General features: G+C 52.3%; 12 protein-coding genes across 12 annotated transcripts; 5 read left to right on the top strand and 7 right to left on the bottom strand.

Annotated features, from left to right (window-relative positions):
• Positions 1–3: 3 nt before the first annotated feature.
• On the bottom strand, positions 4–897 carry QC761_608570 (uncharacterized protein; the record flags this gene model as incomplete). Its single annotated transcript, XM_062881275.1, has 1 exon — positions 4–897. The coding sequence occupies one exon, from the start codon at positions 895–897 to the stop codon at positions 4–6; it is 894 nt and encodes a 297-aa protein (XP_062729981.1).
• A 660-nt stretch (positions 898–1,557) lies between these two features.
• Positions 1,558–2,997, top strand: QC761_608580 (uncharacterized protein; the record flags this gene model as incomplete). Its single annotated transcript, XM_062881276.1, has 1 exon — positions 1,558–2,997. One exon carries the CDS (start codon positions 1,558–1,560, stop codon positions 2,995–2,997), a length of 1,440 nt encoding a protein of 479 aa, XP_062729982.1.
• Positions 2,998–3,015: 18 nt separating this feature from the next.
• On the bottom strand, positions 3,016–4,429 carry QC761_0097770 (uncharacterized protein; the record flags this gene model as incomplete). The annotated part of the gene is made up of 2 exons (XM_062873062.1): positions 4,107–4,429; positions 3,016–4,047 (listed from the first exon to the last, which is right to left on the bottom strand). The coding sequence occupies exons 1-2, from the start codon at positions 4,380–4,382 to the stop codon at positions 3,016–3,018; spliced, it is 1,308 nt and encodes a 435-aa protein (XP_062729983.1). The 5' UTR covers positions 4,383–4,429.
• Positions 3,615–4,095, top strand: QC761_0097780 (uncharacterized protein; the record flags this gene model as incomplete). Its single annotated transcript, XM_062873063.1, has 2 exons — positions 3,615–3,639; positions 3,758–4,095. The coding sequence occupies 2 exons, from the start codon at positions 3,615–3,617 to the stop codon at positions 4,093–4,095; spliced, it is 363 nt and encodes a 120-aa protein (XP_062729984.1).
• Positions 4,430–4,850: 421 nt separating the features above from the next.
• Positions 4,851–6,664, bottom strand: QC761_608600 (uncharacterized protein; the record flags this gene model as incomplete). Its single annotated transcript, XM_062881277.1, has 4 exons — positions 4,851–4,892; positions 4,951–5,375; positions 5,434–5,602; positions 5,681–6,664. The coding sequence occupies 4 exons, from the start codon at positions 6,662–6,664 to the stop codon at positions 4,851–4,853; spliced, it is 1,620 nt and encodes a 539-aa protein (XP_062729985.1).
• Positions 6,665–9,283: 2,619 nt separating this feature from the next.
• QC761_0097800 (uncharacterized protein) lies at positions 9,284–9,711 on the top strand (the record flags this gene model as incomplete). Its single annotated transcript, XM_062873064.1, has 2 exons — positions 9,284–9,364; positions 9,442–9,711. 2 exons carry the CDS (start codon positions 9,284–9,286, stop codon positions 9,709–9,711), a joined length of 351 nt encoding a protein of 116 aa, XP_062729986.1.
• Positions 9,712–10,319: 608 nt separating this feature from the next.
• QC761_0097810 (uncharacterized protein) lies at positions 10,320–10,844 on the top strand (the record flags this gene model as incomplete). Its single annotated transcript, XM_062873065.1, has 1 exon — positions 10,320–10,844. One exon carries the CDS (start codon positions 10,320–10,322, stop codon positions 10,842–10,844), a length of 525 nt encoding a protein of 174 aa, XP_062729987.1.
• An 8-nt stretch (positions 10,845–10,852) lies between these two features.
• QC761_608620 (uncharacterized protein) lies at positions 10,853–12,299 on the bottom strand (the record flags this gene model as incomplete). Its single annotated transcript, XM_062881278.1, has 2 exons — positions 10,853–12,015; positions 12,251–12,299. The coding sequence occupies 2 exons, from the start codon at positions 12,297–12,299 to the stop codon at positions 10,853–10,855; spliced, it is 1,212 nt and encodes a 403-aa protein (XP_062729988.1).
• Positions 12,300–12,393: 94 nt separating this feature from the next.
• On the bottom strand, positions 12,394–13,731 carry QC761_608630 (uncharacterized protein; the record flags this gene model as incomplete). The annotated part of the gene is made up of 5 exons (XM_062881279.1): positions 12,394–12,649; positions 12,702–12,776; positions 12,833–12,952; positions 13,012–13,390; positions 13,449–13,731. 5 exons carry the CDS (start codon positions 13,729–13,731, stop codon positions 12,394–12,396), a joined length of 1,113 nt encoding a protein of 370 aa, XP_062729989.1.
• Positions 13,732–14,456: 725 nt separating this feature from the next.
• Positions 14,457–15,765, bottom strand: QC761_608640 (uncharacterized protein; the record flags this gene model as incomplete). The annotated part of the gene is made up of 3 exons (XM_062881280.1): positions 14,457–15,206; positions 15,420–15,593; positions 15,655–15,765. The coding sequence occupies 3 exons, from the start codon at positions 15,763–15,765 to the stop codon at positions 14,457–14,459; spliced, it is 1,035 nt and encodes a 344-aa protein (XP_062729990.1).
• Positions 15,766–16,853: 1,088 nt separating this feature from the next.
• On the bottom strand, positions 16,854–19,216 carry QC761_608650 (uncharacterized protein; the record flags this gene model as incomplete). Its single annotated transcript, XM_062881281.1, has 3 exons — positions 18,229–19,216; positions 16,957–18,166; positions 16,854–16,899 (listed from the first exon to the last, which is right to left on the bottom strand). The coding sequence occupies exons 1-3, from the start codon at positions 19,115–19,117 to the stop codon at positions 16,854–16,856; spliced, it is 2,145 nt and encodes a 714-aa protein (XP_062729991.1). The 5' UTR covers positions 19,118–19,216.
• Positions 19,217–20,130: 914 nt separating this feature from the next.
• Positions 20,131–22,504, top strand: RDI1 (rho GDP dissociation inhibitor). The gene is made up of 3 exons (XM_062881282.1): positions 20,131–21,739; positions 21,802–21,850; positions 21,933–22,504. The coding sequence occupies exons 1-3, from the start codon at positions 21,149–21,151 to the stop codon at positions 22,061–22,063; spliced, it is 771 nt and encodes a 256-aa protein (XP_062729992.1). The 5' UTR covers positions 20,131–21,148; the 3' UTR covers positions 22,064–22,504.
• The last annotated feature ends 366 nt before the right edge of the window (positions 22,505–22,870 follow it).

Genomic DNA, 22,870 nt, shown 5'->3' on the forward strand with positions numbered 1-22,870 from the left:
ACATCACAGCTTTGCTCCCCCGCTTACCTTCTCATGCAATGAACACAGCCCTATTTCCGACTCCCTCGCAAAATCTACCACTCTCATTAGATCATCCTTTCCTGTGCTTCCAACTCTTTCCACCAGTTCACTCAGCTCTTCCTGATCCCCCCTCAACACAGCCCTCAAAGCCCTCTCCACCCACTGAATCCTCTCCCCCGTCCACCCCCTCCTCTTCAGCCCCACAGCGTTAACCCCCACCGTCCTCCCTCTATACCCCTTGACCATACTATAGGGCAAAACATCCCTGCTCACCACCGTCGCCCCCCCAACATAGGCGTACTCCCCAACCCTCACAAACTGAACGGTCCCTCCCATGCCCGCAAAAATCGCTCCCCTCCCCACCGTTACATGCCCAGCCAGGAGGACCCCGTTCACGAGGATGACCTCATCCCCCAAGACACAGTCGTGAGAAACGTGGCTGTTGGCCATGAGTAGACACCCGTTTCCTATCACTGTTCCTTTGGCCGAAAAGCCGACGTTGCAGGTTACGCCCTCGCGGATGGTGCACGAGTTTCCGATGGTGAGCTTGCCTGTGTTGGGAGGTTGGGATTTGTCGGCTAGGGCTTGGGAGGGGCCGCCTAGGACGGAGAAGGGGTGGATGGTGCAGTCGGTGCCGAGGGTAGTGTTGGAGGGGATGGAGACGTGGGAGAGGAGGGTGGTGCGGGCGGAGATGGTGACGTTGGGGCCGATGAGGCAGAAGGCTCCGACGGTGGCGGTTGGGTGGATGAGGGGGAGGGATGAGGGGTGGATGAGGGAGAAGGGGTGGATTCGAGGGGTGGGATGATGTGGTTGTTTTGATGGGAGGGGTGGGAGCGTGATTGCTGGTTGATTGGGAGGGATGTTTGAGTCGTCCATTGTTGTTGATGGTGGTGGTGAAGGAGAGGCGGGTGAAGAGGATGGCTGTTTTATAGGTTTAAAGAGGCAGTAAATACCTAGTTTAAACTTAGTTTTCTCCTCACCAAACACTTCGCTTGGTCTAGGCCATAAACCAAATTGGCACTTGAATGAGCAGTTGTGGAGGTGCCATCGGGACTAGAAGCTGCCATGCATGGCACTAGGAGATGATGGAATTGTCTGATAAGAATGGCCGAGGTAATAAACAAGTTAACGATAGACTTCTAGGTACATTCTGGGATCATCATGTTGCATGTGATTCATGGACTTGTGGATTACCTAAAGACAGGTGACTCTCTAGGTAGAAGCAACTTTTATTTGCGTACAGACTGATCCAGGTTTCATGAGATGCAAGATATTTTTGATCGGACTGGTTTGATATAACTTATTTCAATAGGTATTTTGGCCATTTTGGAGTTGTCTAGATAGACATTCCTAAAGTCCTTTCAGATACACGTGCATAAAGCTTGTCCTTTTGATATCACAGCTCACATCGTGGCCAGGGCTCTAAACACACAATGCCAAGACACCCACTAATTGCAATTTCAAACCCCTGACTGGACTTTTCACTTCTCACTGAGCAACAGCGCCGCCCTACTGCCACTACAGATATCTTGATCAATGGCGCGAGCAACCCAATGGCATGCAATCATTGCCATTTACATCTTTTTCCTACCTACGATCTTTCTCCACCTTCACATCAGAATGAGTTCCGAATTTGACCCGCATTCTCTGCAACACTCCTCTTCTGAAGAAGCCATTGAAAAATGGAACCCCCGCCCCATAGTCAGCGACCCATCCCACTGCGCTGAGCTTTATAACCTCCTACTCTCCAGATACATCGCCGCTATCCCATCTGAATTCCACTCCCAAACTCACCCTCCAACAACAACCGCCCTCGAAACAACCCTCTTCCCCCGCTTCAGTACCCTCCACCCAGCCTTCTTCTCCAACATGAAAGAGCCTCACTCCCACCCATTTCACATCCTGCTCTCCCAGCTGCAGACAAGCTCCCCATTCCAACGGGACGCAATCCTCTCCCCGTTCTTCATCCAACCAGAACCCGACTTGCTCGTCCCCTCAGAGGCGTACCACTCTCTCTTCCAGATCGACTTTGAAGAGGCGCTCGAGCAACAAGGCCGGTGTCTCCTCTTGTTCCTCCCCGGGAACATGGACTTCACCGGCGAGCCACCCTACGACGAGGGACTGGTGCTCGATGCCGACACCCTCGAGGCGACATGGCGCCACGGGATGGACGGCCTGCCGGAGTACCCCGGTCCAAGCTGGATTCCCCTCCATGTTGTTTTGGAGAAAGAACGGGAAAAGTGGGAGAGGGGGGAGTACTACTTTGACGAGGAGCAGATGAAGGTTGAGCAGAGAGGCTGGACAGAAATCGGGTTGGACGAGACAGTTCAGGCTTGGGAGGGCTTGCTGAAGGCGATCGAGGACAAGGGTGGGACGGGAGGGGAGTGGGATGAGCCGCTGAGATTGGAGGATGAGGATATTGAACGGTACAAGGTCAGTCGGTTCGCCAAGGAGTTTCTGAGCAGGTCCAAGAGACCAAAGTTCAAATTTATTGGTCCGGGAATCACGGTGTTCTCGCCGGAGAGTTGGCTCGAGGTTTATGGGTCCGAACCGGAGAATTCTGAGCGGAGGTTGAACAAGAATGGTGCTGAATACAAAAACTGGCCGACTTTGGTTTTCCCGTCTGCTTACCAGGTTGGATCGCCCTTTTATCAGTGGAGCCCCGGGTATTACAAGGCTGCACTTTCTGAGATGGTTCACCGTCGGACGGGTGTTTATCTCAATGGATGGGATCAGCGGTACGCCGAGGCAGCTGAGTTGGTGAGCGGATCAGCTGATGTTCCTCGAGGGATCACGTCTTTTGACAGGCCGCCACCATGGGGACCAGTACGAGGAACCCGTCTGGCACTAATCTTGCGGCACTGGACCACGTTGGTGGAAGATGGGACGTGGGAGGTGGGCGTCGACGGTGTTGCAGAACATTTGACTTGGTGGAATGATGACAATAAAGCGAAGGCTCAAGTGAGGTGTGTTTAGGAGTGGTCAAGGCACCCCCTAAATAGACGTCAAGATCCAAATCGCTGACTGACTGACCAGCCTGGGCGGACACCACAATGCGCCAGGAAGAGTAAGAAAGTGTGTCCAGTAGACCCATGCGGCGGAGTAAACGGGAATATAAATGAGAGACCCCCATATTACCCACCAAAACCGGATGCCGCCCATCCGTGGCGGTGATCGGCGCCGTATCACCTTTTTTGTTTCCGGGTCTTTGTCCACAGTCTCCTTCCAACCCCAAGTTTCACCTGTGATACGCCATATTGGAACTCCCACTGAAATGGCGACCAACATAATGCCAGGCGCCGCAAACATGAATCGCAGCGGTGGTTGCATGTACTGCTTGATGACTTCGTTTGGAAACCTCTCCCAGGTCACACCGATGAACACCGCAGCGGAGATCTGGAAAATAAACTCGACCAGGGCAGCCGAAATGTACGCGTCAACATAAATGTGCTCTTTCTCTTTGCGGCCGTCTTTTTCCCACGCAAGGGATATCTTCTCATTCTCTTGCTCTTGTTCTTGCTCAAGTCTTGTGTTGCCGTCAGGGAACCTCCGGCCCCCCACGGAAAACGATGTCCGCAGGATAGCGAGCCACCATGCCTTTAGTCTGGGCCTGGACAGGTAAAGAGCAAAGACCTTTAAAAATTCCAGATGTTCGTATCCCTCAGTTCTGACGACTAGAAGAGCCGCGCCGACATTGCCTGTCACTTGCAGGACAAGCCACATCAGCCATGTCCAGTATACTTTTTTGCCCCCTCGCTTGCCGAACAGATGACGCGAGGCTCTGTACAGTATTGGCCTTGCCGCGGTGACGATCAGGAGCACCGCCAGGATAACGTCCGTGGCAGCAAAGGTTGCAATTGTAGCTCCGGCGTTTGGACATTGGTCGGGACTGGTGATGTTTCGAGGCGCGATGATCCACTCGACAGGTATAGGAGGGAGGGCAACTTTGGTGTCGTTTCCAGTGTTGAGCTCGCTAGGTGTGACGATGACTACGGGGTATTGTCCGGAGTTGCCACGATCAAGGTACTATCAGCAAGAAGGTCCATCAGCAAATGTGGCTCAAATCCTGTTTGATCCTGTCATACCGGCACTATAGCTGGGTCACCAGTGACATATTTGCCTGCTGACTTTGCGCCGGCAGCGGCAACTTCAGGAGGAGTTGTTACGATCACTCCTGGTGTTGTTCCCCATACGGGGACAGGTGCCGGGGCTGGGGCTGGTGCCGGGGCGGGAGCACCCCAAGTTTTGCCAACAGTCGTGCCTGCTGTGCCTGATGTGCTCCCGGTGTTGCCAGTGCTGCTGCCTGAGCTACCACCACCTGTTGAAACCCTGGGAGATGGACGAGTTATGATGATGCCCATGTTCAAACTGTCAACAGAAATAAAGGCTTTGAACTAAACTACCGAATCATAACCACTCGACACCGCGGCCAAAGATGGTGGGCAATAAGTATCACCTCTTCATCTCCGCAGCCAATGTACTACCCAACTGCTGCGACAATGATGGGAGACCTCAGCCGCATCTGCTAAACACCCGTGCCGCAAAACTGCATGAGTCTAATTCATGGACATGCCCAAGGATGGGTAACACGATTTTTGGTTTAATTTAAAAGCTTCTTCTCATAGGATAGTTTCTCGTGGCAAGCTGAGATGTGATAGAGAGGTGAGTAACACTGAGACACTCGAAGCTGATGGCCCACTACCTGGTCTAAATGGACTTGGACCTGCCAGCTTTTCTTGAGTGGCGCAGGAAGGCTCGAAGTGATTAGTCTCCCTACCACCCAATGATGAGAGGTTTCTCCCCAGCAAGCCAGGCCAGTCCCCCACCATCTAAGCAGCAATGGCAATCACATCTTTCGACATCTTCCGTTTCTTCACACCATTGTTAACAACTTGTCTTGTATGGCTTAAGGGAAGGATGGTCACTTACAGTGAAACATACTGAAAGAATCAAGCCAACAGCGCCTCCTACATACACAGGAATGAACACCTTTTGCAAAGCCAATACGATGGCTTGGATTGCGGCAATTCTCGACTCTTCTGACAGCGACTGGAAGTACTCTCCGCTATGCCCTGACAGGGCCAATTGCAATGTGTTTCGTGGGACGCCGGGAAGTGCCACCATGAGATTTGCGATGGCATCGTTGACGAACACCGCCCCAGCAATAGCCAAGCCAAAGGCGATGCCGCCCTGTTGCCCAAGCATAACAAAGCTGATGCCGTACCCCATTTCCTCAGGAGGTACTAAAGTCTGGATGACAGCATATCCCGCCTGGGCAAAGGCACCGGTTCCAAGGCCAATCAGGACCTCAAAGCCGTAAAGGTGAGACTCTGGCGTACTGGCTTCTATCCTTGCTGAGCAGACGAGACATGTTAGTTAGATCATCTTGAGACGCACAAACAGATCACTTACATAACAGCACGCCTCCCACAAGCGCTAAGATACTGCCGGTAATATACCAAGGTTGGAAATATACCCATCTCACCATCAGGTGTCCATTGATCAAAATAGCCGCACTCAAGGTGAAGATGAGAGGCAATAGCCTGACAGCTGCTTCGGTCGGGCTGTCTCCCCGGGTGAACTAGAAGTATAGTGGGATGTAATAGATCGGAATGAACGCGGCAGCATTGATGGCAGCTGCAGAACAGAACAACAAGACCAGATTCCACCTTCTCAAAAAGTGCGTTGGGAAGATCTTGTCGCCCTTATCCCTTAGTCCAAAGTTCCAGCTTTGCTGCACGCCAAATGCTCCAAACAACACAAAGGATACCACGAACAACGCGATGATGTTGCCGCTATTCCACTCGTACAGGGCACCACCCAGATTGACTGCCATAACCAAAGTCGTAATCGCCGCCACGCTCAACAACGTCCCTCCAAAATCGAATTTCTTGACCAGCTGCCGGCTCGAGGTCTCCCGTAGCTGGGGCTTGTACGATGGAATCCAAAACAGATACACCGGTGCGAACAAACCGGCAATGCACAAGTTGATGTAGAAAGCCCACCTCCACGTTGCCGGGCTCTCCACGAACGCGCCGCCCACCACAGGCCCGAGCACGGTACCGACTCCCCAAACCAAGCCCACGAAGCTGAGATATGCAGGTCTTTCCATGTTGGTGGTTGTCGCACTCAACAGGTTCATCGTCCCGAGGTACATCCCGTTACCGCCCATACCAGCCAACACCCTCCCCACAATCAGCGCGTCCATCGACGGTGCCGCTCCGCAGATGGCAGATCCGATGTTGAAGAGGACGGTGGAGAAGATGTACAGCCATTTTGCGTCGAAGAGGCTGTAAAGTTTTCCAAAGGGCAGGACAACGCTTACGCCACCGAGTAAGAAGCCGACGGAAAGCCAAGGGAGTTTGAGGCTGTCGCCGAAGGCGTTGACGGCGGCGGGGGTGATGTCTGCTACTACTGTGTTGTCGAGGGAGTAGAGGAAGATGGAGGATAAGATTGCGATGACGACCGAGATCCACTTGAAGCCGTGGATGTCGCGGGGTGGTGGTGTTGGGTCTGTGGTGTTGGGGTTGGGAAGGCCAGCTTCGACTTTGGTGGAGTCGGAGTCGCTTCCTGTGCTGCTTGTTAGATGGTTGTTGTCGGACTTTTCCCTGAGGGAGGCCGTGGCGGATGCTGAGGAAGACATCTTCACGCAGTGAAACAAAGGGCAAAACAAAGGCACTTTTGGGATAAATGAACATCAGCTGTGAGGTGTAAATGGGCGTGTCTCGTTTCTTTATTTACCTGCAAATTCAGAAATTATCGTTTCAATGGCTAATCCGGTCCCGTCGGTCCATCTTCAGCATCATACCTGCCTTGCCTGATCCACTCATTCCGAGATGTGTATGCAGATCAGTTTCGAGGTATGGAGTTTATGTAGATGGGTAAGCTGCTCTAACTTCGAGAAGCCCCCACGCAGCTCACCAAGTCGTAGTGATCAGGGTCAGTCCCACAAAAAGCCCTCTTGTCGTTTCATCCGAACCAACAAACAAGAAGAGATCTGAAAAAGAAAAATGGAGATCATCTTGGCTACCGGAACATTTCTTCCGACTTTTGTAGATCAGATGCTCTTCAACTGTGCGGTTCGTTGCTGTTAGATGTCATGATAGGGCATGCGAAGTGTCCGCACTCCTAGCTTCGTTAAAGACATATGCTCTTGTATCACAAACTCCGGTCCTTCTACCCATGGTTCTCAGCTGCTACGCCGCAATCCTTCCCGGCAACCCAAAGCCCGGAGATGGCATCTGAGGCGCCTGTGCAAGCGATGGATGGCAGCATAAAAGACAGTGATCGACATATTCCGACAAGATGTCGTATATCAAAGCTTATCGCTGGCTTTGACGTGTACGATGCAACGTTCGTACCATTTTGTCGGGTTTGGACCCACCAAGTGAAGCTCAAGTCAGGTCCCCACTTGGTGGCGACCCCTATTACCCCTGAATTGGTGAGGATCAGCTTGCCAAGACCTCAAGTTCATAATACGTTGCTCCTTCAAAGACTTTACCACGGTAGGCTGATATCACTGAAGGGATGAAATCCTGTGATTGGCTGACCTACTGGCATGCTAGATATCACCATGCCTCACTCGACAACCCACCAACAGCCATTCATCATGGTCCCGACCCGCCAATATTATCAAAGCCCGGATACATTCCTCTTGAACAGCATTGTCGACATCAACAAGCTCCTGAAGACCGCTGTCTCGTCCGGCCTCAGAGCTGTCCCAGCTGTAGGTTCGCTGCTGGGGAGCGTCGTCAGCGCACTCTGGCCAGAGAAAAGCCAGCCCACCCTGCAGTGGGACAGAATCGAGAAGGATGTGCGCAGGGTCATTGAGGGCCTTCTGGACAGGGACAAGGCCAACACTCTCCGGCAAAAGATTGACTCCCTCCAAGACTTGATCGACGGGTACAGCAAAACCGCTTATGGCGGACGACAGAAAGGCGAGAAGCTCACCTTCCTCCTTGACTGGTTCACCGTCACCCGGCGCGAGTTCACCGAGAACGGCACACCTTGGTTGACGCTGCAATATTTTGTTCCTCTGGCCACGCTCCATCTCACGCTACTCCGCGAACAACTGCTACGCTGGGACAAGCTTTACCCGACGACACAATGGATGAGGTGCGGCTCCGCGGGGAACTCCAAGATGCGATCACCATCTATACCACCGCTGCCGAGCAGATCCGCGACAAGTGCTTGAAGTGGCGTATGGATGAGCGTATCATCGTGACAGAAGATGAAGCTTATGACTGGTGTTTGGTTGGTCGTCAATGGCGCAAGTTTGTTCGCGACCTCGAAACACAGTTCTCCCAGACGATCTCATGGGGCCCTGAGATCGGTCCAAGCAGATGGTACCGTATTGAAGAGGAGGTGAACAGATACGTACAGGATTTGCGTGACACGGCTGGTGCTGTCTACCGACAACAGATTGATGACATCCTCGCGCCTTCACTTCAGTGGCCACAGTTTGATAAGGTGGGCACGTATGACCCAGTGAGGCGGGTCATCATGGCTGGCACAACGGGACCCATGTGTGCCGGTATCTCTTCCAGAATGTGGCACTTCAACGACCGGGAGTTTGCAAGGGAACATTGGCCCATCACCAAGGTAGTTGTCCATGCCTGGGATCGCGTTGATGGCTTCGAGGTTTGGTATGGCGGTGTCAGTAGCGGTCTCCGCGGCAGGCGCGGTGGCTCGCAGAGGGAGTTGGAAGTTGGAGACTCGGAGTCAATTGTTTGCGTGACAGGTCACGCCGGGCAGTGGCTAGACTCGGTCAGTTTCTTTGTGAGCCCCAGCAAGCATATCAACGGTGGGAACGGTACGGATAATTTCCGTATAGGTTTTGCAGAGGATTGCCCTTCAAACGAAACGGACACACTCCGCTTGGATTATGTCTATGGCTGGTCCAACAGCGGGAGCGGTTTTATCGAGGGTTTTGGCGCTGTCTTCTGCCGGGTGGAGATCTTGTAAATAGAGGCGCCAGGTGCTCAAGCTTCCATGTCTTGATTGGTGTCAGAAGAAGATATGACTCAAGCCTGTTTGTCAATAATTACTGGGCTCTTTGTTTCTCATATCTACCTAGTGTGGAGTCCCATGTACATGCAGCAAATAGTCACTATCAAGCATGGGTAGGTAGTAGGGTTGTTTCCTTGCTAGAATTCTTCCATATAAACATGTAGTCGATCCCTCAATGCACTTCAGTTTGAAGGACATCACCGGGCAAGCAACCCAACTGATTCTTTCAACCTAGAGAGCCAAGTCTCCAATCATGCCAGTGACCCACAACCTCCAGAACTTTCAAGGTCACTTGGACTTTATCCACGACTTGCTGCCGAGATTCAGCTTCAGCGTAAGTATACTCCACCGGTATTTCACACATGAGTGGCCCTCAAGCTGGCATCGCTTCTACATCACAGAGCAGTGTAGGTGAAACCTGCTCACTATGACCCCGTGTTCTCATTCAAGTATAAGAGCTTCGTTTACCTCATCTCCCTGGCATCAGCCCTTGAATCAGATTACTACCTGCATGGAGAAAATGGGCCTTTGCAACCCGGTTGCGTTGCCATCCCGAAAGGTACCAAGGAACTGATTCTGCGCCTCACCAACCTGGAAGCTGAAGGCATGAGCCGAACAGGCCGTGTGGAGAACGAAGTAGCCATGACGAAGCTAGCTTCATCGGCTCACAGCTCTTACTAACCCAGCATTGTGCTACACATTTATGCCTGGGGAGGCACATCCGGAGGCTCAGCTCAGGGATGGAGTCTCCAAGAGCACTGTCAGGATATGAAGTGTTCCATCCATTCGAAGAGCTGGATGTTCACCAGAAGAGGCATTTATTTAGTGAAATGGCCAAGATTCTGAAAAGGATTCAAGACTTTGAGCTCCCTCCAAGCATCAAGAGCTTCGGGGACGTGACCTTTGACAAACCTGGCGAGATCGTTAGCGCAGCCACTTCTCTTGGTGACCTTGCTCCATGGCAAACGTATGAAGAGTATTTCCAAAACCAACTGGAAGTTGCTTTAAAGTCACCAGATGCCAATGAGTACATCAAACAATGGCACGCCGATAGTCCTTCGCCAGCAGATTGAGGAGTTTTCTAGCGAACGGGGGTGTTGCGTCTCAGTTCAAATCCCTGGCCTCAGCAGCAGAGAAGGTCATGGTTCACGGCACTTTGAGTACGTCCTACTCCGGTTCTTTCTGAATCCAAAGAGTTGAAACCCATCTGCTAATATTGTCATCTCGCATAGGCACTATCGATCTTTTGTTTGATCCTCAATCTGGCCGTATTACTGCCCTTCTCGACTATGACCAGCATTTCTCACCCCACGCTTGGATTCCTCAGGTCATTTTACTCTCCACACGAGGGATTTCCAGAATTTCCAACGTGGACCGACGACAAAAGCAGTAAGCAGTGGTTGCCACGAAAAGCAAAGCTTGAGGGATTCCCCCATCTCCTGCCAGCCACAATCGATGATGGTGTTCACTGGGAAGATGCAAAGGCCTGGGAAGACGCTCTTGAGATGGAAACTGTGAAGAGGCCGAGCAACATACAGGGATTTGACGAGGTTTCTATGCTAGATACCCTGCTTTCCTCTATTCTACCGTCTAAGGTTGCGAGTGATAATCTGCAGTGTTTAATCCCCCTGGAGGAATATCTTTTAAGATCAGGGATAAAGCTTAGAAGCTCATTCCTAAATTATTGGCGCAACTCTAATGATAGACATAAACGTGAAAAGACGATATTGGATGTAAAGTATACTAAAGTTATTAGGAAGTTTGCTTTGCGGTTAGGCTCTCTATCTAGATATTGTGCTTATAGTAAGAGATGAGATTATCCTTATAAAGAAAAGAAGCTAGCTGCCATGACCACTAAAGGCAGTTTGCACAAGTCCCTGGTCGAAACTCCAAGCCCTATGGCCGCATTAATGTACGGGTTACCCAGAACTTCCTCGCCATTTCCGTTGCCATTCTGTCCCTCACCCCTATCGTCGTCCCCATTGCCGCTCCCATCTTGAACAGGCTCATCAGCCACCCCCCCGTCAATAACTTCAGCCTTCAGGCAGGTCACTTCTGCCCAGGGACCTTCAGAGGCCCCTGTTATGGCGTTTTCCTCAGCATACTCTCCATTCAAACCCCAGATATGCCCCACGACATACACCTGCCTGACAGCCTGCTGAAACGCATCCACCGTCCCATTACCGATGTGCGCAAACGCCAACAGGTCAATCGTCCCGTTAGAGTTGCCTCCAAGCGGGGAGTCGCTGGGCATGAGCTCGGCGTCTGGCGGTATCACTGGTAATTCCTGTGTCAACCCCACCCCAAGTCCTACAATACCCGACGGCGGGCGGCATCGCTCCGGTATAAGAACAGGCCGAGGGGGTGGACATAGACTCTCGCCCCCGGCACCATTTGGTCCCATAAATTCCTGTTCTTTGTAGGCTTCCGTCAGGTTTCTTTTGATATCCGCGATGCAGTCGGCAGAGAGCATGCTAGTGCAGCCTGGCCCGAGGAGAGGGGTGTCCCGGGTCCAACCTGAGGAGACAAACACGACTCCACACATTGACCACGAGGGATGCTTGGGAACCTGCCAGGCAAATCTGTCTGTACTTGGGACTTTAACACGGTCGGACTTTGGGTGTTTGACTTGCAGCCAGGTGCCAGCGGCGTTGGAGAGGGTGTCGTTGCCCGGGAAAGCCAGGGGGCCGATGGAGGGCTTGACTTTGACGGTGTAGTTCCATGATTGGTGTGAGGGAAGCTCGGAGCCGGGGTACTCAGCGGTGATGTTGTAGGATTGAATCGAAGCTTTGGAGGTGGCATTGTATCCTGATGCGAAAGTCGATGACCATGAGTCGCCTGACATACGGACTACGTCGCTGCCAAGGGTCATGGAGCCGTTGCTCTCAAACAGAGATGCAAATACTTGGGCAGATGCCGTATCGCTGAACGCTAGGACGCCCAGAAGGAAAGGGCGAATAATTGACATTTTGGTACTGACTAAAACTGAAACGAGTGTGGGATGGTGATTGCCGGGTGGGTGCTAAAGAGTGAAATTTAAGAGAGGCACAAAAAAACCTGTGAGATCTCGGGACTCGTCACTGTTACAATGTCGCATTTTATGCCCTGACGCGGAAGCTTGGCGATAAGTTCGACTCTGCCAACAGGAGACTAGTCAGGTGCCAACAGTTCTTGTCATTTGCTGAGCCACAATGAGAAGGGTAACAAGTTCCTCACATACCACGGAAATCCTGGACCTTCCTGATGAGATAAAACTCAACATAAACCATTCAAGTCTTGCTGTGTCACAAGTTGATCGCCAATGGCAACTCTGAACATGGAAGGCTCTTAGCTATACCACACCAAGACAACCTCGAGGCTGCACTAAATCGACTCCTCCTTCTTCACAGCCGTCGATGACACGGGCACTGCCTTTTCCTTTTCTGACTCTGTCCTAGTTAACGTCTCGGCAACATTTCCACCAACAACTCCTTTCTCAACCCTTGAAGTTCCCGTCTGTGTCTGTCCCTCAACGTCGCCTTTGGTAGACTTCCTACCTGCTGCCATCCTCGCAGCCATCTCTGGGAATAACACCCCAGGAGGGAAGAATGCGAGGAGTAAACATGCGATAAGGACCATTCTGTTTCTTTGTCAGTCTTCGTTCCAAGTCTTTCTTACATCCAAAGACTTACATTCCCTCCAACACCACAAACGACCACTCATCCTGCATGATGTGATTCCCCCAGCCGCCAGCCATCTCTGCTATCCTATTTCACCACTATCCGTTAGTAACTTCACCGGAAAAGGCTTATCTCCAACATACCGGTAAATACACCTCAACAAAATAGCCACATACGCCCCCAAAACCGCATACCCAAACCTCCTGAACCCCCTATCATTCCACAACCTCACCACCTCTTCCCCAGCCTCCCCAGTCTTGATCCTATATCACCAAAGTCAGCATCATCCTCCCTCATCCCAATCTCAGAACACAACACGTACCACTTCCCAACCCTATATAAAAACTCCCCCCCCACCCCCCCAAACCCCCCCAAAACCACAACCTGCAACACAATACCCGCAATAATCGCCCTATTCCCATGCTCAACCAGTCGTATATTACTCACCGCACCCCCCGCCGCCAGCGCCCCCCCGATAGCCTGCACCATTAAACAACTAATATCCAACGGCACAAATATAAACGGGTATAACCTCGGCTTGACTCTACTCAACCCCGGATTGAGCGATAAACACACATGCTTCAGCGTCAAATAAACCGAAATACACAGCAACGTCGGCGCAAGAATAATAGCCACGATCTGCGTCTCAAACGCTTTCTTGTTCCAGGGGTTGGACGCTAGCGGGATGCGCGAAATGTACCCTTCACAACAACATCAGCTCCTGTGTTTCCAAATAGAAGGAGAAGAGAAGGAACCCACCAGCGAGCTCAAGCGCGCACCCGGCCGCGACAAAACCAGAGTACGTCCACGTTTTTGTTCTGACCCCATGGTGCACCGTCGCCAAAAGAGCAATCCCAAAACCGACAGACAAAAAAATATTAATCCCCCTGTTGGGGTAATACCCCAGCGTAGTGGCGGTAACAGGGCAGGTGGGCGACACGAAATCGCACGAGTAATAATACGCCGCGATCAAGTTCTCGAGCTCGGTCGGGGTGAGGTTCGGGGGCAGGAGGGAAGGGTCGATGTCTTCTAGCTTGACCATTGTGACGGACGGACGGCGGCGAGGTTGGTGATAGTTACACACACGAAACTCGTTTTTTTCTTTTTCGGTAGGAAGTCAGACAAGAGAATCCAAAAGGGGCTGATACCCCTCATATCACAGCTTCATCTTGGTTTGAAATGAATCGCGTTGATGTGAAAAAAAAAGAGTCGGAGCCTTGACCGGATATCACACACAAACAACGGGAACAAAGACAAACTTGGTGTTGTCCATTTACACGCGGGGTTCACAACACACAAATAAAGAGCTGGCGCCCAGCGGCCTTCATATATTTCCATACAACACATTGTCACACCACCCACCACCTACCATCCGTCGGCAACCTCAATCCTGATTCCGTGAAAGTTTTTCCATCCCAAAAGTCCGGCATCGAGACTCACCGCGCCACGCACTGCAGGCCAAGAGCCCCTCTGTCAAAGAGAGCTTCCCCGGAATATCCAATGCTGAAGCTCAGAATACGATTACGGGCCGCTGAGAGAGCTCCCCTCACTTTCACCTCACCAATGAAATTCCGAGCCCGAATATCACCACCCCCGGTGTCCAATATTGGCACCCTTAAAGGCAGGTTCGGCGAGATAACGTGATGCGACGATGCAACGGCATGTGAATATGCAGGACTTGTCACCACTATAAGCAAAATGCAACATATGGACTTGAATATTCTCTCATGTTTCTACCCAAGATTTCCCTGGTGAGACCAAGAAACTTCACGGCCCTTGACCATTCGTCTTGTCAAAGACTTGGTAGACAACCGAGAAATCTCGACCCTTGCATTCGGCATCCTTGGAAGCCCTTTCATACAGATCAAGAGCCTTGGTAGCCATGGTTTGCTGAAGGTCTATCCTCCGGGCAGCATCTTGAGCAAGTTTCATATCTTTCAACATGAGCTCGATGCCAAACCCGCCTTCGTAGCCACGACTTGCCGGGGCTGTTGGAACTACGCCCGGTACAGGATTGTTGACCTCACTTGCCCAGCACTTTCCAGTGCTAGCATTGATGACATCTGCCAGTACCTTGGGGTCAAGACCGAGCTTGACACCCAACAGCATAGCCTCCGCCGTACCGATGTTCTGTATCCCCAGCAAAAGGTTGTTGGCCAGCTTGGCTGCGAGACCAGCGGTTTGCGGACCGCAATGAAGCACTCGTTTCCCCATACGAAGCAAAATGGGCTCAAGGCGGCCGACCAGCGACTTGTCAGAGCCCAGCATGAACGTCAATGTGCCAGCTGTGGCGCCGACAACCCCGCCTGACATGGGGGCATCAACAAAGTGACCCTGCCCAGGGAGCTTGTCTTCCACCAATTGGCATACTGTGGACGACGTGTGTGGGTCAATCGTTGACGAGTCAATGAAGAGTCGAGGTTGCGGACGAGGTGGGAGATCCGCAATGTCCTTCAGCAACGCCTCATACGTTGATCGGACATGTTGTGGCTCGGGAAGACAAGAGATGACGACATCCTAAACGGCGCGCCGTTAGCAAACGTTGAACCACAGATTGGGGCGGAGTTGTGAAAACAAGTGTTTTTAGGCTTCTCAGAGGATTGGCTACTGTTTTGATAAAATCATGAATAAGGCCGGCGAACCGGCCCCAACTTAGACTGTTCATGTTTGGAACAAATTCATCATAAAAGCTTGTGGGGGATGTGGCATGAAAAATGGAAGAAAACCTACTGCTTCCTTCGCAGCGTCTGAGACGCTGGTAGACACCTCTGGGGCAGCACCACCGGCTTGTTGCGTCTTCATTTCCTCGACGAGCTTTTCAGCTGCGCTCCGGTTGATATCGTACAGCCGAATGGTGTCGCCTGGTGGAAGTTTGGACTGGAGGTTTCGTGCCATTTGGTATCCCTGAAGAGGAACGGTTAGCTCCAAGAATTCCACGCAAAGACAGGCAGCAAAGTAAACATACCATCCGCCCAAGCCCAATGAAGGCATAGTTATCCAGTGCCCGCGGTGTAGTGGAAAAGGACCGACGTTGCACCAAAGCCCTCGCGGGTCGCCATACTCTTGCCGTTGACATCTCGCCGAATAGCTATTCAGAGTGCAGTTGATCGAAGTCGACGTCAAGAACAATAGAGACGCCCAATATGCTCGGTGTTGGCTCCGGTCGAGCGGCAACGAGGTTGCCATCCATGGCTGCAGTGAGGGGTGCTGGTGCGGACCGAACAACAAAGCCGACCATTGCCGATCGAGACGCTTGCTGTAGAGCTTCCATGGGTGGTCATCTGGTCAAACAAAGCGGAGGTAGGCCGAGACCGTCGGTTTAGAATAGAAAGAGATCTGTGGAGCGGAAACGGCACCCGCCGTCTCGGCATCCGCACCACATGAAATCAGTGCATTGAGATTGAGTTGTTGGACTCAACGTCCTCGCGATCGTTTCGTGGTGTGTTTGCAGAGTGGAAAAGGTCAACCGAGAATTTTGGCGTTTTGTGTGCACAATTTTGCGATAAGCAAAGGCTGGCCCAAGCGCTGCATCGGCGCCGAGTATCTCCGCTCTGGAGTGGTAGGTGGATAAGATGTGGGCAGACAACTGATGATGGGTATGGGCACATGGGATGAGTTCGAAATTTCGAGCAAACTTTACAAAGTTGACTGCGAAAACTATATAGTAGGTATGAGAGATACTGCCGTAGGGTAGTGCAACAAGAATCTCACTTTGTGAAGCTCACAGTCAAGTACTCCATACATCGCTGTGAAAAAAAAATGCCTTCAATTACAATGGGTGTATGAGTACGGTTGTATCGATTTCCTGTCTCCAAAAGGATCCCACGAGACGATACTGCCAGGCCCAACTAAACGATTGTCCCTCCTCCCTCCCATCCCTATTTAATCGACCGTGTTGGAAGACGGCAGAGGCCGCGAAGGGGTATGTATGTGCAAAGAAACAAAGAACGCAACCAAATGTGAGAAAATGTCAGGGAAAGCCTCACTTTCCGCATATCCTTGACTGATCCTCCGGAAAACTCCAAGACCCAATAGCTAATGTGATAGATCCTCCGACTCTGAACAGACCACATCCTCAGCCAACGAAGATATGAGGCCCATCTCATCCAGACAACCGAATTTTGGACAGAGAAAAAACTTGGAAAAGAGCAACAAGGGAGGATTCTATAGAGCATTGGCAATATAAGGGGTGATCATTGGAAGAAGAGCACTGCAAAAACGTGTTAGCTAGCGTCACTCGGAGCAATCGTATCTACCCAAAACTCACCCAATAGCACCCACGGCAACTGTGGCTGTGACACCGAAGAAGGCCCTTCTGCGGATCTTCTGCTTTCTAATTTCCGCCTCGGTCTTGACCTTCTTCGCTTGACGAGACTCTGGAGCGTCTTCGTCCTGGTCATCTTCATCCTCAGCGATGTCGTCGGCCTTGCGCTTCGACTTGGTAGGCTCGACAACAGCCTCGTTATCAACCGCTTTGGTGGCAGCCTCCACCATAGCCCGGGCCTCAGCGACCATCTTGGCAGCCTCCTCCGAAGAGGGAAGCTTGCCACCGAAAATGGGAACCTCGACGTCAACCTTGGTGTGCTTGACCTCTTCGCCATCGGCATCCACCTTCACATCCTGATCAACATGAACCTTGATCTTGGGCTCCTCGGTCGTATTCAGGACAGCGTCGGAGTCTTGCTGGACAGCCTCAACCTTCACCTCACCCTCCTTGACCTCCTCAACCTTGGCCACGGTTGTAACTGGGGCAGAAACACTGGTGGTCTGGAATATCTCCTCATCGCCGCCACCACCGTTCACAAGAGTTGCCTGGGAGTCGGCAGGCTGGGATTCAACTACACCAGGGACAGGGGGCTTCGATCCAGCCCTTCTTCTCCTGGGGGTCGCAATAGGGCGCCTGGTGGAGGGTGGCGCCGTCTTCGCCGGGCTGGCCGAGCGACTGCTGCGACGCAAGCGGGAGGGAGTCGGGGGTGGAAGAGGATATTGGGTGAGTCCATGGAAGGCGGGCGGGGCTTTTGGCCCCTCAGACGACGGGTTGACGGCAATTTCCGACGGATCCAGGAGTGCGCGAATCCACGGAAGAATCTTGTACTCAACCGCAAGATCAAGAGCCTGCTGGGGCGGGATCCACACATTGCCGGCAGTCTCGTTGGCACTCGTAGTCGGCTGCGATTTGATGTATCTGCGCTCTGCCTCCTCCTCTTCTAGGTTCGCATACGGAAAGCTCGCCTTGAACATCCCGGTGGCAGACACAAAGCCATCGCGACTGCGGCGCATGAGAAAGTAGCTGCTCGGAGATGACTTGTTGAGCCCCCAGATTGGCGATACGATCCCCTTGGGAAGTGGGGCGCGCAGATGCGCGTAATCGAACGTGTCATCGAGAAGGGGATCGTTGGCGTCGTTATGGGTGAACGCAGCCACCTTTGGGGACAATCTTGTCCGGCCTAGCCGGCGACGGGAAACCAGTTCGTTATCTAGTGATCAAAGGTGAGTTTCTGTTCACTGCGATTGTGCAGTAGGGAAAAGCGGGTCATACGAGGTGGGACATCATCAATCATGAACTGATTGTAGCGCTGAGGCAGGTGACGGTGTGTGGCCATTTTGTCTGCTGCGAGTGTGCGTCTTGGGGAGCTTGAGCCCTCCAGAAATGCTTCTGTTTTGTGTATGTTCGTGATTCGCAACGAGATGTATTGGGATGAAAGTTTGATGTGAGATCGAAGTGCGCGACAAGCGAAATCTTTTGCGCGCAGCCGCAGGGGCCTTCGTGGGAAATCAGTCGTCCACAAGGCAACGAGCTTTGTTGGGATCAATCCAGAGCCTAGGTAGCTACAGGGCCCGGGATATCTGGGTAATAAACGGCAGAAAAGAGATGCGGTCCAATGCTTCGGCGCAGCATACAAAGATGGTGCGACAGGACGGGATTGACAGGTTGACAAAGTGCTCGGTGCAGCTGACGATTTCCCCAGGCGCAATCTGTTAAACCTCTCTCTTTGGGAAAGCGACAGATTGGGAGAAAAGTGGCCGGGGCCCCGGGATCTCCTTAAGCTCAACACCCCCAACAGCGCGACTGGACCCATGGGGAAGGGTTTAGCGTGTTGATGGCACGGACCACCTACCACTTTGGAAGTCATCGAGTCACGGGAAGGGCCAGAATGGGCCGTTGATCGGAGGTTTTGATTGGCTCTGGATTGCAGCCAGCGTGAGGGGAACCAACATGGGGGCGTCCACACACACGCGCCGTGGTTCCGTGGGGAGCCCAGACTGTCAACGAATTGCAACCTTCCAAGTTGCGAAGAAGGCATCGTTTTCAGGCCAGAAACGCCATTTCCCTCAAGCCTCCCACGCTGTTTCTTCCGGAAGTGGGACATGATGGTTGTACACGCCATCAACTCCCCTCTCCCTGTTACTGACAAACAACCCCTCATGAGGCTGCCGTCCCCTTGCGGCTGATCCTCGCGGCAGGCGCTCGCCAACACCTACCTACATGCGTTGTATGCAGTCTCCCTTGCTCCATAAAATCTGGGGAAGTTTTCACGTTGTCTTTGAATCCGGTCTTGCGGGTGACCCTTGAGCCCTTCAGCGATGTTGCCGAATCTGTTCCATGCTGCACGGACCTTCGAGCCCCTATTTGGACCCGGAGAAAATGGAAGTCGTCGGTGCTGTCAAGTTCGCGACCGGATAATCGTTTCTTCCGTGCTCTTGTACAATCAAAAAGCCAGATCCCCAAACGTCTTTGCGATGGACGCAGAAGAACAAAAGGAGCGGTGTGCAGCTTGGGGATGCAGCTTGGGTGGCAGTCTTGGCTGGGCTCTCCTCGGAACCTTCAATGTCCCATATTTATTGACTGTTGATGGAAGGCTTGTTAATTCTGAGTGGTGGGTGAGAAAAGTGAAGATGGACAACACAGAGCTTCGTGGACAAGAGTCATGGCTTAGTTATGATATCTTTAAACTGTTGAATACCTAGAGCTGTACCGAGCTCGAAACCTGGATGGCCGCTCCCGTCCTGGCACCTTGGCATGTCGAGGTCGACAAGGGGTGACGGCAGCAGCCGACGTATTAAGTGGAACTAACAGCATCTCCGCCAAACGACTGCCCAGAGTGTTAGTGTCGGTTGTATCTGTAACACGGCCGCTCGCGTCGTTTCCGGTCAGATAGATCGACCGTTGGGGACGACCTTCGAGGATATGGATGTTCTTTTCGGGTCCTTCAGCTAAATAATAAGCGTGTGGTCGGGATAACATATATAGTAGCAAGTGGCCTCACCTCTGGGCGGCGCTGCTCGGCCTGACCCCTCAGTCTCGATGTCAAAGCCCTCAGTTGGGCCAATTGGGCATGCTGGTGCTGGCCAACCACGACGGTAGAACAGAGCCCCCATCAAAACAGTTGGGGCCTCTGATGAGGTCCGGCCCCTCGTCAGGCTATTTGTTCCAGAAGTTGCGGCGGTTCCAATGCTGCAGAGCTGCATGATTCAGGGCCAGATGCTTGCGGTCTCAAAGACCCCACCAAGGGGCGGCTTGGTCTCACTGGCTAGCCAAAGAAAGGATTGCCTGAGGAACCCCTCCATCAACCACCCCTCATCCACCTTGCTCCATCAGGCCCAGCCCAAATAAATAAGCTCCCATCATCATCCTCAGCCCCCTTCCCCAGTGTTCTGGTTCCCTTACAAGTAGCTTTACCTACCTTAACTCAACGACACCCGCCCCTAATTACTAGACTCAACGACGCCGTCTGCGCCTGCCACCACGAGTCAAAGTCGAACCGACGTGCCCAATCCCCACATCACAACGCTCACCGTAACTTTACTTTATCATCATGTCTGGCCACGAAGAGGATCTCCTGCCCGAGAACAACTCGGGCTACAAGCTCTCCCAGCCTAAGCAGAGCTTGGCTGAGTACCAAAAGATGGGTAAGTAAACGACTGCCCACTGGGTTTTGCATCAGGAGTGATATATATAAAAGGATGTGAGTGAGAGCTTGGGCGAGGGGGTTGCGGCGGGTTGGGGTATTTCAGCAAGTGCTGGATGAGCATTGCACCTCAGTGGAAGGCTTGTTATCGTGATAATGGAATAGAGACGGAAATGGGGCGGAAGCAAGATATAAGTGCTTTTGCTAGGGTTAAACTTGGAGCATCCCGGGAGTCGAGCTCAATGCCCCGTCAAGCTGCCAGGAAAGCTGCCGGAGCAGGTGCTGTTCACTCGTCGAGAGCCCCGGTTGTTCCGTCGAAAACCGTTATTCACTGCTGGCTGGCTATTGTTCTCTGCAACGACTCGTCTGGGTGGCCCTGCCTGAGGCTTTCGACACTCGGAAGCTGTCTTACCCTTCTCAACACCACCAACTGCATTCTTCTCTACCTCCCGCGGCCTCACCACCATCCACTTCAGCATTTTCTCTCTTTCTCTCTCACAACCCACAACACCTATTTTTCTCCCGCCCCCGAGTCCAACCGAGATCAACATGTCTTCTGGAAATAAAGTCACGTTCCAGGAGAACTCGGAGGAGAAGACAGATGCCAATGGCCGTGGTCGCGCTTTGAGTGGTGCCAAAGCCCCGGACCCGGGCTTGATTCGAACACCCTCCCGCCGTCTTCCGTCTCCATACCCCCATCACGATGCTCTGGATGAGCAGACCAGTCCCATCGGCAGCGCCTTGAAGCGTGCCAAAAACACTGCCTCTGCTGTCTTCTGTCTGGCCAACGCTAACCAAACTCACTCAGACGAGGGCGATGAGTCTCTCCAGCGCTACAAGGCTTCTCTTGGTCTGACTGGCGGAAACGACCTCTCCGACCCCAACGACCCTCGTGTCTGCATCATTCAGTCTCTTACCATGGAGTCTCCTGGTCGTCCCCCGGTTGTCATCGACCTCTCGGCCCCCGGCAGTGTTGACAGCCTCAAGAAGACACCATTCAAGATCAAGGAGGGCGTCACCTTCACCATGAGCGCCCAGTTCAAGGTTCAGCATGAGATCCTTAGCGGTCTCCATTACGTTCAGGTTATCAAGCGCAAGGGTATTACGATCCCTGGTGTTGGCAAATCTGACGAAATGATTGTAAGTTTCTTCCTGATGTATTCCACCACGCAATTGCAGTTTTGCTAACAAAGCAACAATAGGGCTCTTATGCTCCCAACACCGACAAGCAGCCCTTCTACACAAAGAAGTGTGCGTACAATTTGTTTTCTTTTCTTTTTTTTTTTTTTTTGAGAAGGGGGTGAAGCACGATACTGACCAACCAGCTCAACAGTCCAAGAAGAGACGGCCCCAAGCGGCATGCTCGTCAGAGGCACATACCATGTTGCCTCTAGCTTTGTTGACGACGACAAGAAGACCCATCTCAAGTTCGACTGGGCCTTTGAGATTGCTAAGGACTGGTAAACATCGCGTCACCGACAACATTACTTCTCACGACCACTGGATTGAGCTGTTGAAAGCGAGGAAAAGGAACGAACGACTTGGAGCTTCAGCGACCCCAGTCACCACTTTGCGACTCGAATCCTCAGGGGCGATTCCCTTTTTTTTCTTGCTAGAGGCACGCACGAGGGCTTAGATTTGGAACCAAAAAGGGAAAAGTCAAAGGAAGAATAGTGCGGGGCAGCAAGTCGTGCAATCTGGGTTGTTCTTGCTTTTGGTGGAAGATGGAAGGGTAGGAACGATTCGGGGATTGCGAATTGTAGTAGCGTGGACAATACTTTCTCTCACACACTTGCTTCTGGGGCTCTGCGAGCAGAGTCCCTTCTCAAATACACATCAAATGCCGAGTCTGCGCTTCTCGTCTTTTTTTTTTGTATGTCTACTTGAACATTGCTTGTGAACCCCTATGCGAAAGTCAACAAACATCTGAGGGGGCCCCTTTTCCGAATGTAAACGAACCCCCGTTGCCGTTGACATGCAGTCGGCCGGTGAACCTTGATCTTGGCGACGACTAAGCATGAGAGCCGAGAGAGAGGACGATAAGCATGGGAGCTGAGAGAGAGAGAGAGCAACTAAGCATGAGAGCCTCAGTAGAACATAGCCTCCCACAACATGGCATGGCTTGTTATGTTTTGGAGCAACTTCACAAGTTAATGAGACGGGGGATTCAAGACACTTTCTCACAACAAGATGGGTTCTAGCATGCAGCAGTCATGGTCACCACACCATGCATCTGCGACTAGTACTACAATGAGAGTGAACCACAAAACC

Source organism: Podospora bellae-mahoneyi, chromosome 6 (assembly GCF_035222275.1).
Source record: "Podospora bellae-mahoneyi strain CBS 112042 chromosome 6, whole genome shotgun sequence".
NCBI classification, from domain to species: Eukaryota; Fungi; Ascomycota; class Sordariomycetes; order Sordariales; family Podosporaceae; genus Podospora; species Podospora bellae-mahoneyi.